Below are 19,872 nucleotides of genomic sequence, written 5' to 3'. Positions count from 1 at the left end.
ATAATAAAATGAGATTATGCTCAAAATCTTATATTTATATATTTTCTTATGCAATGAAATATATTATAAAATGTTATTTTCAAATTAAAATTTGTTTCAAGTCTTTCTTGGTTGAAGCCTCGTTGAAACAAATGGATTTGCATATTATATGAGACAAAAGATTTTCCCTCAAAGAATTTTGAGACGAAAGATATGAGATAAGCTTTTTATGTTATCGAAATAGAAATATCTAGAAAAATATCATAAGAAATTATAAGTCTACTTTAGAAAGTATATATAAGTACAATTCACAAAATTTTCAATGAGTAAATGTTCAACCGTGGTTGTTTCCTTAAAGAAAGGTGATAAATTCAATCTCATGCAATGTCCAAAAAATGAATTAGAATCAAATAAAAAAAATGGAATCAATTCCTAATGCCTTTGGAGGTTTAATGTATCTATAGACTTGTACAAGATCGAATATAGCTTTTGAAGTGGGAATGTTGGGCACATATCAAAGTAATCATGGAATTGATCATGGGAAGGCTACAATTAACACTCTTAGGTATATCTCAAGGGCAAGATGGTCTTTTTACATGTATTCATGGATATATTTATTTGAGACATAAGTTAAGAGTATGAACATATGTTTATTTTGAAATTTTAAGTAGGTGAACGTTTGCGCATGAATGATGCATGTCTATTCATTTGATTCATCACATGACCATGCATGCTTAATATGCATACCCATGCAGTCAGTTATCTTATGAGAGTTTATAAAAGGTATATAGGGGATTTTGAGATCGTTATCCCATAAATCTTCAAGTTCCTCTTATATAGTTTTCTTGCCAAGTGAGAAGAGAGAGATCTGATGTGCTTCTTTCGACAAGTAGAAAAGGATTTTTGGCTATTAGCTACTTAAGGAAAAGAAGGCTTTATCGGTAATGAATCATCTAGTTATTAAAGTCCAAGTAAGTAGGATTACTTGATTTCTATTTTTGTAAAATGTAGTGCTGATATGATCCTTGGATGATATTTCATGGTTTGGTAAACTGAGAAAGAGTAGATGGTTAATTTCCAAAAATAGAAAATTACCAAAACAAAAAAGAGTATATGGATTTATGTGAATGTTTATGCACATATGGGTATAAAGAATTAAGTATTATGTTGGTGATCCATTATGTTGAATGTTGTGATACTTTTGGCGATTTTATCTATTTAAATTGAACATGAACAATTACATAAGTTAAGAGGTTAAAGTCTGTTGTGAGTTATAAGATGGATGTGGGAAGTTTGATAAAATTTGATTGGTTATGTACATAGTTTGTGTGATAAATGTGTTGTTTTGGTATGTTGTATTTAAAACTTATTTTATGCATCATAGATGTTGGAGACCCAATGAATGTATGTTCAAAAGACACTTGGATCTATACAACAAAATCAACAAAGAAGTGTTAAGATAAAGAAATACTCAAGTGTACAACAACTTTTCTCTATCTTAGGGTTAAAATAGATGAACAGTTAAATAAAATTCAGTTGATTGAATAACCTTGAGTTTATATGCTTAAGTGTTAAACATATCTTAATCAGAAAAAGACTCAAGTGCCCATTTTAGGGAAAATTACAGAACTGACTTGCAGTAAAAAACTTTAAGACACATATATCTTACATTATGTGTTGTATCAGCATAATGATTATAGAAAATGGATAAAAGATTATGTACGAGATTAATAAAGCAAATAATAATACGATAAATTAAGGAGAAAGAACGTGCACAATTTATCTCCATTAACTTAAAACCAAGACTATGTCAAACAAGGGCAATATTACCACTTTATTTAGTTTATCAAACTTTCTTTAAAAATAAAAATAAAAAGGTAAAAGATAAACAATGCACAAATACAAAGCTCAATACGATACGTATGCATTTTATTTAATACAACCTTGTCGGAACAAGGGGATTTAGTAAACAAAAAGAAACTACATGACATTATTGGGACCATGGAAGACAAGTATGATTACCAACCACTGGAATCAAACAAGCAAGATTATATTGTAAAGTAATATTCCATTTGCATTGTCTGCAGTCATCTATGTTCCAGTTGAAGATCTTGACGTTATGGTTCTGACTAGAAAATAGAAAACTACAATACAACTTAGTTGGTGGATAAAACCCATCTCGAAAATGATCATTCATAGTCTCACCTTTAGCAAAAATGTTATGAATGAGCAATGGATGGCACACCTCAGAAACAAGTTTGCAATCTGCGATAATGCTCTCACCAGTAGTTTCCAAACCATTAAGGACACTTAAAGTTCTGCTAGGTCTATGGAAAAAAGCAGCATCACACATAATCATGTATGGAAGTAGCAGAATCATGAACAAGCTAAGCCTGTTGAATGAATTCATGCTTGTTACTGATTATTACAAAGGGCAAAATTTGCAAGAATTTAGAGATGAATTTTGATCTTACTGAGGTTAACAGAAAATGAAATAGTGAATTTAAAGTCTACAAAACAAAACCTTATAACAATGTTATGTCCATCTATAGTAATTTATTGATGTTTATTTGACCATGGACTGACCTTTTGCTGGCAGAAGCCTTGGCCTTCAATTTTTTTTTAAATTTTTTAATTAATTAATTTTTTTATATAAACTCATTCAATTTTTCTTCATTTTCACTTTCATTTACAAATCTCTTAATCTCAATTATTTTATTATATTTTCAATCTTATTTTCTCTCATCAATTCTCTTTCAAAAAATATATGAATTCATAAATAATAATTCTTTGTGTTTATAATTTTATTTTTATTTTTATTTTATTATTATAAAATATTATAAATGGATCAAGTATCAAATGAATTTAATTAATTTGAATATTATCATAGTATATATTTATTTATGTTTTATAATTTATACAATATGTAAATTAATTTATTTATACTATGTACAATTTATGGTAAATTTTAATGGAAAATAATTGTATGCTTAATTAGGCATTGGGCTTCCCCTTTAGTCAAGGCCATTATCGAATCCAAAACTAATTTTCTATAGTCTTTGTTGTCTTTTCTAACCATAAATAATATGACCTTGAGATGTAAAGTAAATTACTATTTATCTCAAATTTTATGTCTCCAATGATGTATCATACAATGTTTTTAGGCTTAAATTGGGTTTTGACCCAAATAAATGGTTGGTCTCTAAGTTGATTGAATCGGCCAACCAAATACATCAACATAATATAATTAATATTTTAAAATATGTTTTAGCTATATTAATGTCAACATGACGCTTAGATAATTTGATTTAACGACTAAATCATAATTTGATATGATTCACACGATTAACCTCAGGTTAATTTAATTTGATGGCTACAAAAAGATTTAATCATGTCCCAAGTTTGATTTATCACTGATTTAATCAAACTGATCAATTTAATCTGACTTTTAAAATATTAGTATCATGTATAAACATTGTTATATTTTGTTACATAATATTGTTATAATAACAAATTTTTTATGTGATCTTTTGAATATTTTTTGGATAAACAGGACTAAGCATTTTTTTGGTCAAAATCATGTACTTACATATCTCCTTTTGTATTGAAATACTATTATGGAATGTTATTTTTGAAATTAAAATTGTATCAATTCTTTCTTTGTTTAAGATATGTTGTAACAAGGAGATTTGCAAAATTTTCACATTAGAAAAAAACACTTTAACAACTAATTCCACCCACTATCAATAAACTCAGCTTAAATCCAAAAATTCCTTATATCTTGCAAAAAAGACAAACAGACAACTCTGAAATATGTATTAATTAAAATACATGCCACAAAATGCTCACTAGATGCCAGCAGTGGGTCTTCTATTCTTAATATAAAAAATTGATGTAATCACATATATGTATACCAATATTCATATTGTGAATATATATATATATATATTATGGAATTATTCATTTATATACCAAATTAATAAAATTAAATTATCCACATTCTGTATTCAAATAAACAATTTGAAAATTTGTTCCCTGTAAGGGACGTTGATAATACAACCATTCAACCATGAAGTGTTTAGTCCATGATTGAATAATCGTTGTAGCAACCTCCAGTACAAAAACAGTAATTTTTAGAATCAAACAGCAAAGGATTTTTGGCATTACATAATCAAACCAAACTTTCCAAGAAAATAAGTTCATTATTCATCAAATACGGATTAAACAAATCAATGAATTCAGATCATCTTATTGGTAATAGTACCTCCAATGTCGCTATAAATGCTCACATAATTATTTCTAGTCCTAATTGAATCCACATCTTGAGATTGAAACCCTTCAGATTTCAGCTTGTCTGCACAGTTATATGCACCATCATAAGCAACTAGAGCATCATAATTTGCGTACAAAGGATCTACTTCCAAGTCGCCCAAAGAAGCTTTGAATGCATTCACGGTATATTCATACTCTGAAACGCAGTACTCAAGTGCCAATTTCAGTCTTGGTGAAGATCTTTCCTTCTTTGCCATTGCATCTATGTATGTTAAGCTGCTTGTAGTATTAGATACAGCCAAGTTTAGCGCGATCTGCGCCAACAATTTCACGTTTGTTGCAGACAAGGCTTTAGGATCCAATGCGAGAGCGGCTACACAATTTTTGTAACTACAGTGGGTCGTTTCTTTGCAAACGCTGTTGACTAAACTGGATGGACCGTCGTTGCTTGATGTCGAGAGAGCAAGTGTTGGCGAAGGAGAGTGAAGAAGTAAGACGAAAGAAATGGAAAATATTTGTGATATGATGGTCAATAGAGGATAATTCTGATGAAAAGTCATTGAAGTTCTGGGTGCATTCATGGTTAATTGCTAGTTGTTGCTTGAGTTAAAGGGCTAATGGATGTAGGGCTACATAATGTCTTTATGTAAATATAAAAATTAGATGTCTTGACTCTTTAATGCAGAATCCAAGAATATATAGACATAAATAGATATTTGGGTTGTATTTAGAAGGTTTTGATAACTTACTTTATGATGTCAATATAAAATAATAATAAAGGAAAATATATTTTAAAAAATTGCCATAATTTGCTAATATTTAATTACCAAAATAACTTCTCCTAATCTAGATTCTCTTTTAATGGATACAAATTTATGATTGATAACTATATTTTAAAAATAAGACAAACAAACAACTTTCAAATATAAATGAATTATTAATAAAACCATGGTTTTAAAAACCGGACCGGACCGGCCGGTTGAACCGGTCGGTCCGTGAACCGACACTGTAGCCGAGTACTGTTGAAGAATAAACAGTTTTAGTGTAAAAATCAGATTGGACCGCGGTTGAACCGTTGGGTCTCTCCTGAACTGCGGTCCTGCAGAATCCGGTTCAAAGCTACATATAAACACTGTTTTTCTTCCTCTTCCTTGCAGTGCACGCAGTCGCAATCTCAATTGCTGCAGCCGACGAATTTCAAGGCCGAATTTCTTGTTCCTTCTTGTTCCTTACCGACAATGGTAGTTGACGACGGCCGACGACGACGTTGCCGCCGAGGTGTGTTGGTTTGCAGGCTTACAAGGCAGCAGTTTCACTACTATATTTGTAACGTTTGACGCCGACTTCTTCAACTCAGATGGTGGCTGATGACGACGATTTTTCGTTGCTGCTGTGACCGACGACTTCTTAGGCAACGACGGGAAGCTGGTGTTTTGTAAGGCTTTGAAAACTTTTGGATCAATTGTTAATTAAGGCTAGGAAAACTTATTGAAAAATCTTCAAATTTAACTGCATGGAATGAATTTATGTTTGTAGTACAGTGAATGCGTTTGAAAACTTTGTACAGTGAATGTGTTTATTGCTTTCAAATTTAAAACAAAGCAGTGATCCTTGGTTTATTAAAATCATAGGTCAATTTATATAAACAAATATGAATTCCCAATTAGAAAATATTAGTTGATTTATTATTAATTTGTAATTTTATATTACGAATTTATAATTTTATTATATATCTGTATTGAATATCTGGATTGAATGTATTTCATTCATAATGTGGTTAGTTTCTAAGAATTTGAAAGTTGAATATCAGTCATTCTGTGATACCCTATTTACATATAATGAACTAATATATGATAATTTATAACAATTATTATTGCAAATAATGAATATTGAAATTCAAATTACGAATGTATGAAGATATGTATTGTGATCAAATTACGAATATTGTTATTTAGAATGAATGTATGAAATTATGTATGTTGAAATTCCATAGTTGAATTAAATAATAAAAGTGATTATGAGTTTTTGAGTATTTGACTTTCACATAACAAATATTGATGATATTAAATTTTAAAATTAAAAGTTATATTTTAGGGTTAGGGTTTATAAAAGTTTTTATTTTTAATATTTAATTTTATATAAAATTTCTTCAACACCATGTCGAGTGAAAGGTGATATTACTTGGACACATGTTTGTGAGAGTATAGATGAGAATGGAAAGAAGATGTTAAAGTGTTTATATTGTGGTAAGACAATTAAAGGAGGTGGGATATATAGAATGAAGCAACATTTGGCTGGAAAAAAAGGGGATGTTGGTCCATGCACTAAAGTTCCTCATGATGTTAGATATCAAATGGTTAATGCATTAGATGAGATTGCAACAAAAAAAAAAAAAGACAAGAATTTCGTAAGCATGCAACTCCTTTTGGTGCTACTATACCTCCATTTGAGGGTGATATTGCAGTTGAAGAATTTCAAGGGTTGTCTCCTCCTATGAACATGACTGAAGGTAATATTGGTATTGGGTCTTTTGGAAAACAAATTAGACTTACAAATGATTCAAAAAGAAAATGAACGATTGGTGTTGGGGATTTTTTTGCTCCAAGGACTACTAGTAGAGCTCAACCTTCAATAAAGAGTGTTTTGGCTGGAAAAGAAGCCAAATGGAGAGTTGATATGGCTGTTGTGAGGTTCTTATATGATGCTTGTATCCCTCTGAATGTATTAAATTCTATTTATTTCCAACCTATGTTCGATGCCATTACTGCAATTGGGTCTGGATATAAGCAGTCGACATATCATGAAGCACGAGTGAATTTGTTGAATGATTTAAAGAAGGAAGTGCAATTATTTATTGATAGTTACAGAAAAAATTGGGAAGAAGTTGGTTGTATACTTATGGTTGATGGTTGGACAGATATTTCTAGTAGGTCGCTGATAAATTTTTTAGTATATTGTCCAAAATGGATTTGTTTTATCAAATCAGTAGATGCATCTAATGTTGTAAAAGGGATAGACACATTATTTAGGTTGTTTGAGGAAATAGTATTATGGGTTGGGCCAAAGAGCATCGTCCATTTTGTGACTGATAATGGAGCTAATTATAAAGTAGTTGGAGGATTATTGTCTGAAAAATATAAAAATATTACTTGGTCGCCTTGTGTCACACATTGTATCAATTTGATTTTGAAAGATATTGGTGAAATGGATCACATTATTAGAATTTCCAAATGTGCATCTGTTGTGACAAAGTTCGTTTATAATCATACATTATTGATAGCTTGGTTGAGGAAGAGAGAAGGATGGAGAGAAATTATACAACCTGGTGCAACCCGATTTGCTACGACTTTCATCGCATTACAAAGTCTTTTTGAGCATAAGCATGACTTACAAGCGATGGTCACTGACAGGTTTTTTATTAATTCTAGATATGCAAACAGTAATCAAGGCAAAGAGGTTGTGATCATAATTTTGAATAATGATTTTTGGAATGAAATAGGTATAATTGTAAAAGTTGTGGAACCATTGATACGTTTGCTTCGTATTATAGACTCAGATGAACGACCTTCATTAGGATATGTCTATGATGGAATGCATAGAGCTAGATTGGGGATAAAGAAGTTGTTTAAGAATAAAAAGAAATTCTACAAGCCTTATAATCAAATAATCAAGTTGAGGTGGGATAAGACATTGCGTCGAGGTATTCATGTAGCTGCGTATTACTTGAATCCTGCATTTCAGTATGATCGTGAATCTTTCTACACAAAACCAGAGGTATTACAGGGTTTTCTAGATGTTGTTGAGAGTAAAACATGTATGTTTAATGTTAGTAAGGTGAAGTTAGTAGAGGAAAGTAGAATATTGTATTTACACATGTCACAGAATATTGTATATTGTAAGCATTTTGTAACATGTGTTATAGTATATTGTAAGCAGAGTAATGTTAGTAAGGCGAAGTTAGGTCTTACAGTATATTGTCAGCATTTTGTGACATGTGTTGTAATTCATACATGTTTAAGGTTTTCAAAATCGGTCTGGGATAAAAACCGTTTTAAGTACTGGTTTCGGTCGGACCATTTGAACCAGTCGATTAGACCGTTTCGACCGGTTTTATGTAAAATCCTAAAAAAAATATGTTTAATTAGTAATTACATATGTTTTACACAGTAAATTTTATATTGTGCATACTTTTTAATTTTCACAATTAACAAAATATATGCATTATTAAACATAAATATAATAAGTAATAACATTTAACTTTGCATCAAAACAAAACATATACATAAAACAAATCCAATTTTACAAACACATGCACTATTAATTATTGAACACTAAAACAAATCAGAAATCTAATATATGCATTAAATAAAATATAAAATCAACCAATCAATATAACCATTATTAAACAAATAATATTCAATTCAACATTTAACAAAACATATCAAAAATATAATTTGTTTAATATAAAGTTTAATAAATGAATAATTAGTCATTTTTTATTATCACTAATGATAAAAGATCCTGTCATCGCTTCTGTTGCACCCTCTATCAATTGTTCATCTTCTACACCATCTTTTTCAATAGTATTATCTACAAAATTTATAATTGAATATTTTATTTTCTTTCAGCCTAAAAAATCAATTATTTATATAAGTGTATAAATATTTGTGTAAGTACTAAAAAAATATTTTTACTTGGAAAATTATGTGACAAATCATAATTTGTTGAATCATTATTGATAGGAATAGATCCCTCTCCATAAAGTATTTGATCCAATTCATCTGCATTAAGTTTACCGAACTCCTCTTCCTCGTCTACTATCCAAAAATCTTTTTTATCGATACTTTCATAATCAATTGGATCAAAATTTGATTTCTTATAACATAACCTAAATAGCCAAAATGATAAAAAGTAAAGATTAAAGAGCATTAAATAGGGCACATGTAAAGTTGGAAATAATCATTAAACATGATAAAATAGTTTAAATAAAAATATTTATAAATGTAATGAAACATAATTGATAATTGTGTTACCTGTTTTGCAACCGTAAGTTATAATGAATAAAAACAAGATCATTTACACGTTGATGCTCCAATTTATTTCTCTTTTTAGTATGTGTGCGTTAAAAAACACTCCAATTATGCTCACAGCCTGAAGATGTTGAAGTTTGACTAAAAATTTTCATTGCAAACTTCTGTAAATTGGGAGTACTGTACCCATATGGTCTCTATCATTCATCTAATACAAAATAACATGTAAATAATTGTGATAGAATTTTATAAATTGGAAAAAGAATCGAGACATAAGAAACATATAAATTAAATTCATACCAGGTCGTGTGGTTTTGCATGTTTCAATAGCAAGCTGACGCGAGAAACTCCCCTCGCAATCACGAAACATTCTGCTTTCTTCTACTAACTTCGCCTTATTAACATTAAACATACATGTTTTACTCTCAACAACATCTAGAAAACCCTGTAATACCTCTGGTTTTGTACAGAAAGATTCACGATCATACTGAAATACAGGATTCAAGTAATACGTAGCTGCATGAATACTTCAACGCAATGTCTTATCCCACCTCAACTTGATTATTTGAGTATAAGGCTTATAGAATTTCTTTTTATTCTTAAACAATTTTTTTATCCCCAATCTAGCTCTATGCATTCCATCATAGACATATCCTAATAAAGGTCGTTCATCTGAGTCTACAATACGAAGCAAACACATTAATGGTTCCACAACTTTTATAATTATACCCATTTCGTTCCAAAAATCATTATTCAAAATTATGATCACAACCTCTTTGCCTTGATTACTCTTTGCATATCTAGAATTAATAAAAAACCTGTCAGTCACCATTGCTTGTAAGTCATGCTTATGCTAAAAAAGACTTTGCAATGCGATGAAAGTCGTAGCAAATCGGGTTGCACCAGGCCATATAATTTCTTTCCATCCTTCTCTCTTCCTCAACCAAGCTATCAATAATGTATGATTATAAATGAACTTTGTCACAAGAGATGCACATTTGGAAATTCTAATAATGTGATCCATTTCACCAATATCTTTCAAAATCAAATTGATACAATGTGTGACACAAGGCGACCAAGTAATATTTTTATATTTTTCAGACAATAATCCTCCAGCTGCTTTATAATTAGCTCCATTATCAGTCACAAAATGGACAATGCTCTTAGGCCCAACCCATAATACTATTTCCTCAAACAACTTAAATAATGTGTCTGCCCCCTTTACAACATCAATGCATCTGCTGATTTGATAAAACAAATCCCTTTTGGACAATATACTAAAAAATTTATCAGCAACCTACAAGAAATATCTATCCAACCATCAGCCATAAGTGTACCACCAACTTCTTCTCAATTTTTTCTGTAACTATCAATAAGTAATTGCACTTCCTTCTTTGAATCATTCAACAAATTCACTCGTGCTTCATGAAATGTCGGCTGCTTATATCCATACCCAATTACAATAATGGCATCTAACATAGGTTGGAAATAAATAGAATTTAATGCATTCAGAAGGATACAAGCATCATATAGGAACCTCACAACAGCTATATCAGCTCTCCATTTGGCTTCTTTTCCAACCAAAACACTCTTTATTGAAGGTTGAGCCCCACTAGTGGTCCTTGGAGCAAAAAAATCCCCAACACCAATCAGTCTTTTTCTTTTTGAATCATTTGTAAGTCTAATTTGTTTTCCAAAAGACCCAATACAAGTATTACCTTCAGTCATGTTCATAGAAGGAGACAACCCTTCAAATTCTTCAACTACAATATCACCCTCAAATGGAGGTATAGTAGCACCAAAAGGAGTTGCATGCCTGCGAAATTCTTGTCTTTCTTTATTTTTCGCTGCAATCTCATCTAATGCATTGACCATTTGATATCTAACATCATGAGGAACTTTAGTGCATGGACCAACATCCCTTTTTTTTTTTGGCCAAATGTTGCTTCATTCTATATATCCCACCTCCTCTAATTGTCTTATCACAATATAAACACTTTAACATCTTCTTTCCATTCTCATCTATACTCTCACAAACATGTGTCCAAGTAATATCACCTTTCACTCGACATGGTGTTGAAGAAACTCCAGATCTAGATGAGGACATACTTTCACTTTGTTTATCTATTGCATATAAAATAACAATAAAATCAAAATACCAATTAATATATATATATATATATATATATATATATTCATTTAATATTAAAAATAAAAACTTTTATAAACCCTAACCCTAAAATATAACTTTTAATTTTAAAATTTAATATCATCAATATTTGTTATATGAAAGTCAAATACTCAAAAACTCATAATCACTTTTATTATTTAATTCAACTATGGAATTTCAACATACATAATTCCATACATTCATTCTAAATAACAATATTCGTAATTTGATCACAATACATATCTTCATACATTCGTAATTTGAATTTCAATATTCATTATTTGCAATAATAATTGTTATAAATTATCATATATTAGTTCATTATATGTAAATAGGGTATCAAAGAAAGACTGATATTCAACTTTCAAATTCTTAGAAACTAACCACATTACGAATGAAATACATTCAATCCGGATATTCAATACAGATATATAATAAAATTATAAATTCGTAATATAAAATTACAAATTAATAATAAATCAACTAATATTTTCTAATTGGGAATTCATATTTGTTTATATAAATTGACCTATGATTTTAATAAACCAAGGATCACTGCTTTGTTTTAAATTTGAAAGCAATAAACACATTCACTGTACAAAGTTTTCAAACACATTCACTGTACTACAAACATAAATTCATGCCATGCAGTTAAATTTGAAAAATTTTCAATAAGTTTTCCTAGCCTTAATTAAGCAATTGATCCAAAAGTTTTCAAAGCCTTACAAAACACCAGCTTCCTGTCATTGCTTGAGAAGTCATCGGTCACAACAACAACGGAAAATAATCGTCGTCAGCCACCGTCTGAGCCGGAGAAGTCCATTTTGTGACATGGGTTGTTGTGACACTTTTTTTGTGACATGGAGTATAAAGGCTACTTTTTAAAAAATTTATCGTCACCTAACACATGTCACAAAATATTGTAAGCATTTTGTGACATGGGTTGTATTTAGAAGGTTTTGATAACTTACTTTATGATGTCAATATAAAATAATAATAAAGGAAAATATATTTTAAAAAATTGCCATAATTTGCTAATATTTAATGATTGATAACTATATTTTAAAAAGAAGACAAACAAAAATTTTAAATTAAAGATAAAACTATACGTATGTATTTTTTGTACATAGTGGTGTGTTATTATATGATCAAATAATTTTAAATTAAAGATAAGTAACACTCAATCATATGATGATAAATTATTTGTGTATCAAAAGAATGTACACATAGCATTATTGATGAATTACAACACATGTCACAAAATGCTTACAATATACTGTAAGACTTTCAAATTAGCAATGGGGCTAATCACAATTGGCCATGACAGTTGGTTGTGCTGGCTCTCATGGCCCATTGTGACTAGGGACTGGGCTATGCCTAGGCGGGTTGAGTCAGCCCACTTGGAGGATCCATGCAACCTTTGAAACCAAGAAAAATGAAGTTCTAGCAAATTCCAAGTCAAAAGAAGCATTGCACCTTCAATTTTGACCCAAAACCACTTTTGGGTATAATTTCATTACATGCACCTAAGGCCCAAGTGAATTGCTTGCTCCAATTGATCCAAAAGTGTGACTTTGGAAGTCCATCAATGGCCCAAACGTCCAAACACCATTTTGAGAAGCCCAAAAAGCCCAAACTTGGTTTTTAGTTACATTGAAAATAAATTAGAATTTGGTTGTTTTAGTTAGGAAACATCATTCCTAAAGTTAAGGAAAAAACAACTAACTTTTGTCTTTAGTTAATTACTATGTATGGGTTTGGTTTAGAATGAATAACTTAACTTAATTCATATCATTTTTAGTTGACTTTTGTGGGAAATATTGTATCATTGCCATCCATGCCTCTTATATAAAGGGGTAGATCTTCATTTGAAATTGGTTGGTTGGCATTTTGAATGAAAATTTCAAGAAAGTTTTGTTGGCTTTTATCTCATTTACTTTATCCAATCATTCTTGGTGGAAGATTGGTGGTGGAAGACCCCAAGGTTGTGGAACTTTCTTTTATGCCTTGGTTACATTTTATGTTTCCTTAGAAATCCAAATTAGAGTGTATATGTGTGTTAATTTTGCTTATAACAGAGAGTTGTACAATAATTACGTTTTTTTGCCATTAACTTTGATTAGCATTTTGACTACTTTATCTATTGAATCTTGAGGGCTGCCATAGCTTGAAAGAAAGTTCATTGTGTTGTGATTATGATGATATGAATTCGGTTGGATTTGGAGTTGATTTGGTTGGCTAAATTGAATGAACAAAAAAACTGTACATGCCAAATGAACAGTAAAAACAGTTTTTGATTCTTTGGTTTCTTCTTGCATGTTTGGATGAATATGCATCATTTGGTGTCAAAGCCTAGGCTGCTTTTGTAATTTTTTGATTATAATATTCTTCTCGGAGTTACCGTTTACGGTCAAAATCCACTGTTCATCATAAAGTTACTGTTCATAAAACCTTAATTTGCCTAAAAAAAATCATTCCCTAGCCTAAAACACTCACCAATACTCACCCCCCCTTAAACACTTATAACGATTAGCCTTTACCGACTAGTCATTATCAAAAAAATGTCCCATAAAAGAACTTCATCCTCATCTTTATCCTCCTCACCTTCTCATCCTTGGGAATTTGCCTACATGACACTAAAAGAAGAGGTTAAAGGAGAACTTAAGGCCATTAGGGACCAAATGAATCAAATGATGCAAATGATGAGAGACTTGACCCTCACACAAAGCCGAACACCCTTATCACAACCCCAAACTTCAACAGAAAGCCAAATACCCCCTCCTCCACCTCACCCAACCTAACTCATTATCCAATAAGACATTTTAGACCTTCCCCTCCTCCTCCTAGACATACTAGGGAGGAATTGATGTTTTATGATGACTCAAGTGAAGAAGAACAAGGGAGGGCACCTAGGAGAAATAAGGATGATGATAGGGGATTAAAAATAAAAATTTTGAAATTTGAGGGTAGTATGAATCCGAATGACTTTATTGATTGGTTACATGCCAAAGAAAGAGTTTTTGAGTATAAAGGCTATTTGGATGAGAAAAAGTGCAAAATAACCGCCCTAAAATTTAAAGATTATGCTTCTTTGTGGTGGGAAAATTAAAAAAAAATAGAAAAGGGTGGTAAAGAGAAAGTTAGATCTTGGGAGAAATTTAAGAAGCTTATGAAGAAGAGATTTCTTCCCAACAATCATAAGCAAGACCTTTACCTCAAATTACACACTCTCAAGCAAGGAAGTGATAGTGTTGAGCATTATATAAGGGAATTTGAGAAGCTATTAATGAATAATGAGCTGTCGGAAGTAAGGGAGCAAACCATTGCAAGATTTATTGAAAGATTGAATCAAGACATTGCTCATATGGTGAAGTTGCAACCATATTGCATTTTTGAAGATGTGTGTAAGTTGGCTATTAAAGTGGAGAAGTAAAAGAAGGTCATAAAGCCCATGGTTTCCAAGTCATTCTCCAAAGGGACATTATTTAACAAAAACACATCTTTTACCAAGGGAACTACCTACCATAAAGGTTCCCCATCCTACACAAATGCTGCTGATTCTTCTTCCAAGGAGAAAGGCAAAGAAAAAAAGGTATAACCAATTAAGGACAAGCCTAATATGGTGAAGACCAACCTCTCCAACAAAAAGTGTTTTAAATGCCAAGGCTATAGACATTTCCAAGCTGAATGCCCTAATAGAAGATTTTTATCCTTGATAGAGATACAAGCTATTGAGGAGTCCCTTCAAAAAGAAGAAGAAAGTGAAGTTTCTAGCCATGAAAGTGATGAAGCCAATAAGGAAGAAGAAGAAATTCTACAAGGAGATGATGAAGGAGAGTTGCTAGTTATTAAGAGAGCTTTGCATGCTAAGCCTCTTCCTCATGAAGAGCAAAAACTCCACATTTTTCAATTAAGGTGCACTATTAAAGGTAAAGTGTGTTCTTTAATTATTGATAGTGGGAGTTGTGTAAATATGGTCTCATCCACCTTAGTAGACAAACTTGGGTTATCCACCATGCCACACTCTCAACCATACAAACTACAATGGTTAAGTAATGGAACCTGCCTACAAGTTGCAAGGCAAGTGCTTATTTTCTTATTTATTGGGAAGTGTTATAATAATGAGATTTTGTGTGATATGATTCCTATAGATGTTTGTCACTTGTTATTGGGAAGACCTTGGCAATTTGATAGGGAAGTGAAGCATGATGGCAAGAAGAACACTTACTCCTTTAAATTCAATGACAAGACTATCACTTTAACTTCTCTTAGTCCACAACAAGTTCATAAAGCTATTAAGGGAAAAAGAGTTAAGAAAGAGAGGTTGTTTATGAATGGTCAGCAAGTGGAGGATAACCATCTTGAGGATTTGAGGGCAAATCCTTCTCAACCCGGAGAGGATGATGTATACATGGTTCCATTGTCATTTTTAGGTTCCAAACCATCCTCAAGTCTCCATGCAGCCTTTGAAGCCAAGAAAAATGAAGTTCTAGCAAATCCCAAGTCAAAAGAAGCATTGCACCTTCAATTTTGACCCAAAACCACTTTTGGGTATAATTTCATTACATGCACCTAAGGCCCAAGTGAATTGCTTGCTCCAATTGATCCAAAAGTGTGACTTTGGAAGTCCATCAATGGCCCAAACGTCCAAACACCATTTTGAGAAGCCCAAAAAGCCCAAACTTGGTTTTTAGTTACATTGAAAATAAATTAGAATTTGGTTGTTTTAGTTAGGAAACATCATTCCTAAAGTTAAGGAAAAAACAACTAACTTTTGTCTTTAGTTAATTACTATGTATGGGTTTGGTTTAGAATGAATAACTTAACTTAATTCATATCATTTTTAGTTGACTTTTGTGGGAAATATTGTATCATTGCCATCCATGCCTCTTATATAAAGGGGTAGATCTTCATTTGAAATTGGTTGGTTGGCATTTTGAATGAAAATTTCAAGAAAGTTTTGTTGGCTTTTATCTCATTTACTTTATCCAATCATTCTTGGTGGAAGATTGGTGGTGGAAGACCCCAAGGTTGTGGAACTTTCTTTTATGCCTTGGTTACATTTTATGTTTCCTTAGAAATCCAAATTAGAGTGTATATGTGTGTTAATTTTGCTTATAACAGAGAGTTGTACAATAATTACGTTTTTTTGCCATTAACTTTGATTAGCATTTTGACTACTTTATCTATTGAATCTTGAGGGCTGCCATAGCTTGAAAGAAAGTTCATTGTGTTGTGATTATGATGATATGAATTCGGTTGGATTTGGAGTTGATTTGGTTGGCTAAATTGAATGAACAAAAAAACTGTACATGCCAAATGAACAGTAAAAACAGTTTTTGATTCTTTGGTTTCTTCTTGCATGTTTGGATGAATATGCATCATTTGGTGTCAAAGCCTAGGCTGCTTTTGTAATTTTTTGATTATAATATTCTTCTCGGAGTTACCGTTTACGGTCAAAATCCACTGTTCATCATAAAGTTACTGTTCATAAAACCTTAATTTGCCTAAAAAAAATCATTCCCTAGCCTAAAACACTCACCAATACTCACCCCCCCTTAAACACTTATAACGATTAGCCTTTACCGACTAGTCATTATCAAAAAAATGTCCCATAAAAGAACTTCATCCTCATCTTTATCCTCCTCACCTTCTCATCCTTGGGAATTTGCCTACATGACACTAAAAGAAGAGGTTAAAGGAGAACTTAAGGCCATTAGGGACCAAATGAATCAAATGATGCAAATGATGAGAGACTTGACCCTCACACAAAGCCGAACACCCTTATCACAACCCCAAACTTCAACAGAAAGCCAAATACCCCCTCCTCCACCTCACCCAACCTAACTCATCATCCAATAAGACATTTTAGACCTTCCCCTCCTCCTCCTAGACATACTAGGGAGGAATTGATGTTTTATGATGACTCAAGTGAAGAAGAACAAGGGAGGGCACCTAGGAGAAATAAGGATGATGATAGGGGATTAAAAATAAAAATTTTGAAATTTGAGGGTAGTATGAATCCGAATGACTTTATTGATTGGTTACATGCCAAAGAAAGAGTTTTTGAGTATAAAGGCTATTTGGATGAGAAAAAGTGCAAAATAACCGCCCTAAAATTTAAAGATTATGCTTCTTTGTGGTGGGAAAATTAAAAAAAAATAGAAAAGGGTGGTAAAGAGAAAGTTAGATCTTGGGAGAAATTTAAGAAGCTTATGAAGAAGAGATTTCTTCCCAACAATCATAAGCAAGACCTTTACCTCAAATTACACACTCTCAAGCAAGGAAGTGATAGTGTTGAGCATTATATAAGGGAATTTGAGAAGCTATTAATGAATAATGAGCTGTCGGAAGTAAGGGAGCAAACCATTGCAAGATTTATTGAAAGATTGAATCAAGACATTGCTCATATGGTGAAGTTGCAACCATATTGCATTTTTGAAGATGTGTGTAAGTTGGCTATTAAAGTGGAGAAGTAAAAGAAGGTCATAAAGCCCATGGTTTCCAAGTCATTCTCCAAAGGGACATTATTTAACAAAAACACATCTTTTACCAAGGGAACTACCTACCATAAAGGTTCCCCATCCTACACAAATGCTGCTGATTCTTCTTCCAAGGAGAAAGGCAAAGAAAAAAAGGTATAACCAATTAAGGACAAGCCTAATATGGTGAAGACCAACCTCTCCAACAAAAAGTGTTTTAAATGCCAAGGCTATAGACATTTCCAAGCTGAATGCCCTAATAGAAGATTTTTATCCTTGATAGAGATACAAGCTATTGAGGAGTCCCTTCAAAAAGAAGAAGAAAGTGAAGTTTCTAGCCATGAAAGTGATGAAGCCAATAAGGAAGAAGAAGAAATTCTACAAGGAGATGATGAAGGAGAGTTGCTAGTTATTAAGAGAGCTTTGCATGCTAAGCCTCTTCCTCATGAAGAGCAAAAACTCCACATTTTTCAATTAAGGTACACTATTAAAGGTAAAGTGTGTTCTTTAATTATTGATAGTGGGAGTTGTGTAAATATGGTCTCATCCACCTTAGTAGACAAACTTGGGTTATCCACCATGCCACACTCTCAACCATACAAACTACAATGGTTAAGTAATGGAACCTGCCTACAAGTTGCAAGGCAAGTGCTTATTTTCTTATTTATTGGGAAGTGTTATAATAATGAGATTTTGTGTGATATGATTCCTATAGATGTTTGTCACTTGTTATTGGGAAGACCTTGGCAATTTGATAGGGAAGTGAAGCATGATGGCAAGAAGAACACTTACTCCTTTAAATTCAATGACAAGACTATCACTTTAACTTCTCTTAGTCCACAACAAGTTCATAAAGCTATTAAGGGAAAAAGAGTTAAGAAAGAGAGGTTGTTTATGAATGGTCAGCAAGTGGAGGATAACCATCTTGAGGATTTGAGGGCAAATCCTTCTCAACCCGGAGAGGATGATGTATACATGGTTCCATTGTCATTTTTAGGTTCCAAACCATCCTCAAGTCTCCATGCAGCCTTTGAAGCCAAGAAAAATGAAGTTCTAGCAAATCCCAAGTCAAAAGAAGCATTGCACCTTCAATTTTGACCCAAAACCACTTTTGGGTATAATTTCATTACATGCACCTAAGGCCCAAGTGAATTGCTTGCTCCAATTGATCCAAAAGTGTGACTTTGGAAGTCCATCAATGGCCCAAACGTCCAAACACCATTTTGAGAAGCCCAAAAAGCCCAAACTTGGTTTTTAGTTACATTGAAAATAAATTAGAATTTGGTTGTTTTAGTTAGGAAACATCATTCCTAAAGTTAAGGAAAAAACAACTAACTTTTGTCTTTAGTTAATTACTATGTATGGGTTTGGTTTAGAATGAATAACTTAACTTAATTCATATCATTTTTAGTTGACTTTTGTGGGAAATATTGTATCATTGCCATCCATGCCTCTTATATAAAGGGGTAGATCTTCATTTGAAATTGGTTGGTTGGCATTTTGAATGAAAATTTCAAGAAAGTTTTGTTGGCTTTTATCTCATTTACTTTATCCAATCATTCTTGGTGGAAGATTGGTGGTGGAAGACCCCAAGGTTGTGGAACTTTCTTTTATGCCTTGGTTACATTTTATGTTTCCTTAGAAATCCAAATTAGAGTGTATATGTGTGTTAATTTTGCTTATAACAGAGAGTTGTACAATAATTACGTTTTTTTGCCATTAACTTTGATTAGCATTTTGACTACTTTATCTATTGAATCTTGAGGGCTGCCATAGCTTGAAAGAAAGTTCATTGTGTTGTGATTATGATGATATGAATTCGGTTGGATTTGGAGTTGATTTGGTTGGCTAAATTGAATGAACAAAAAAACTGTACATGCCAAATGAACAGTAAAAACAGTTTTTGATTCTTTGGTTTCTTCTTGCATGTTTGGATGAA

General features: G+C 31.9%; 1 protein-coding gene across 1 annotated transcript; it reads right to left on the bottom strand.

The window, feature by feature from the left end:
• Nucleotides 1-4,217: 4,217 nt before the first annotated feature.
• On the bottom strand, nt 4,218-4,832 carry LOC123202862. Its single transcript, XM_044619013.1, has one exon. The coding sequence runs from the start codon at nt 4,830-4,832 to the stop codon at nt 4,218-4,220; it is 615 nt and encodes a 204-aa protein (XP_044474948.1).
• Nucleotides 4,833-19,872: the final 15,040 nt, after the last annotated feature.

The sequence above is a fragment of the Mangifera indica genome, chromosome 19, assembly GCF_011075055.1.
Source record: "Mangifera indica cultivar Alphonso chromosome 19, CATAS_Mindica_2.1, whole genome shotgun sequence".
Lineage (NCBI taxonomy): Eukaryota > Viridiplantae > Streptophyta > Magnoliopsida > Sapindales > Anacardiaceae > Mangifera > Mangifera indica.
Note: the sequence above shows the minus strand (reverse complement) of the source record. Positions and strands in the feature narration are given on the sequence as shown.

Coding starts and splice junctions, on each gene's coding strand:
- LOC123202862 (XM_044619013.1), bottom strand. CDS start 4,832: ATGAATGCACCCAGAACTTCAATGACTTTTCATCAGAATTATCCTCTA.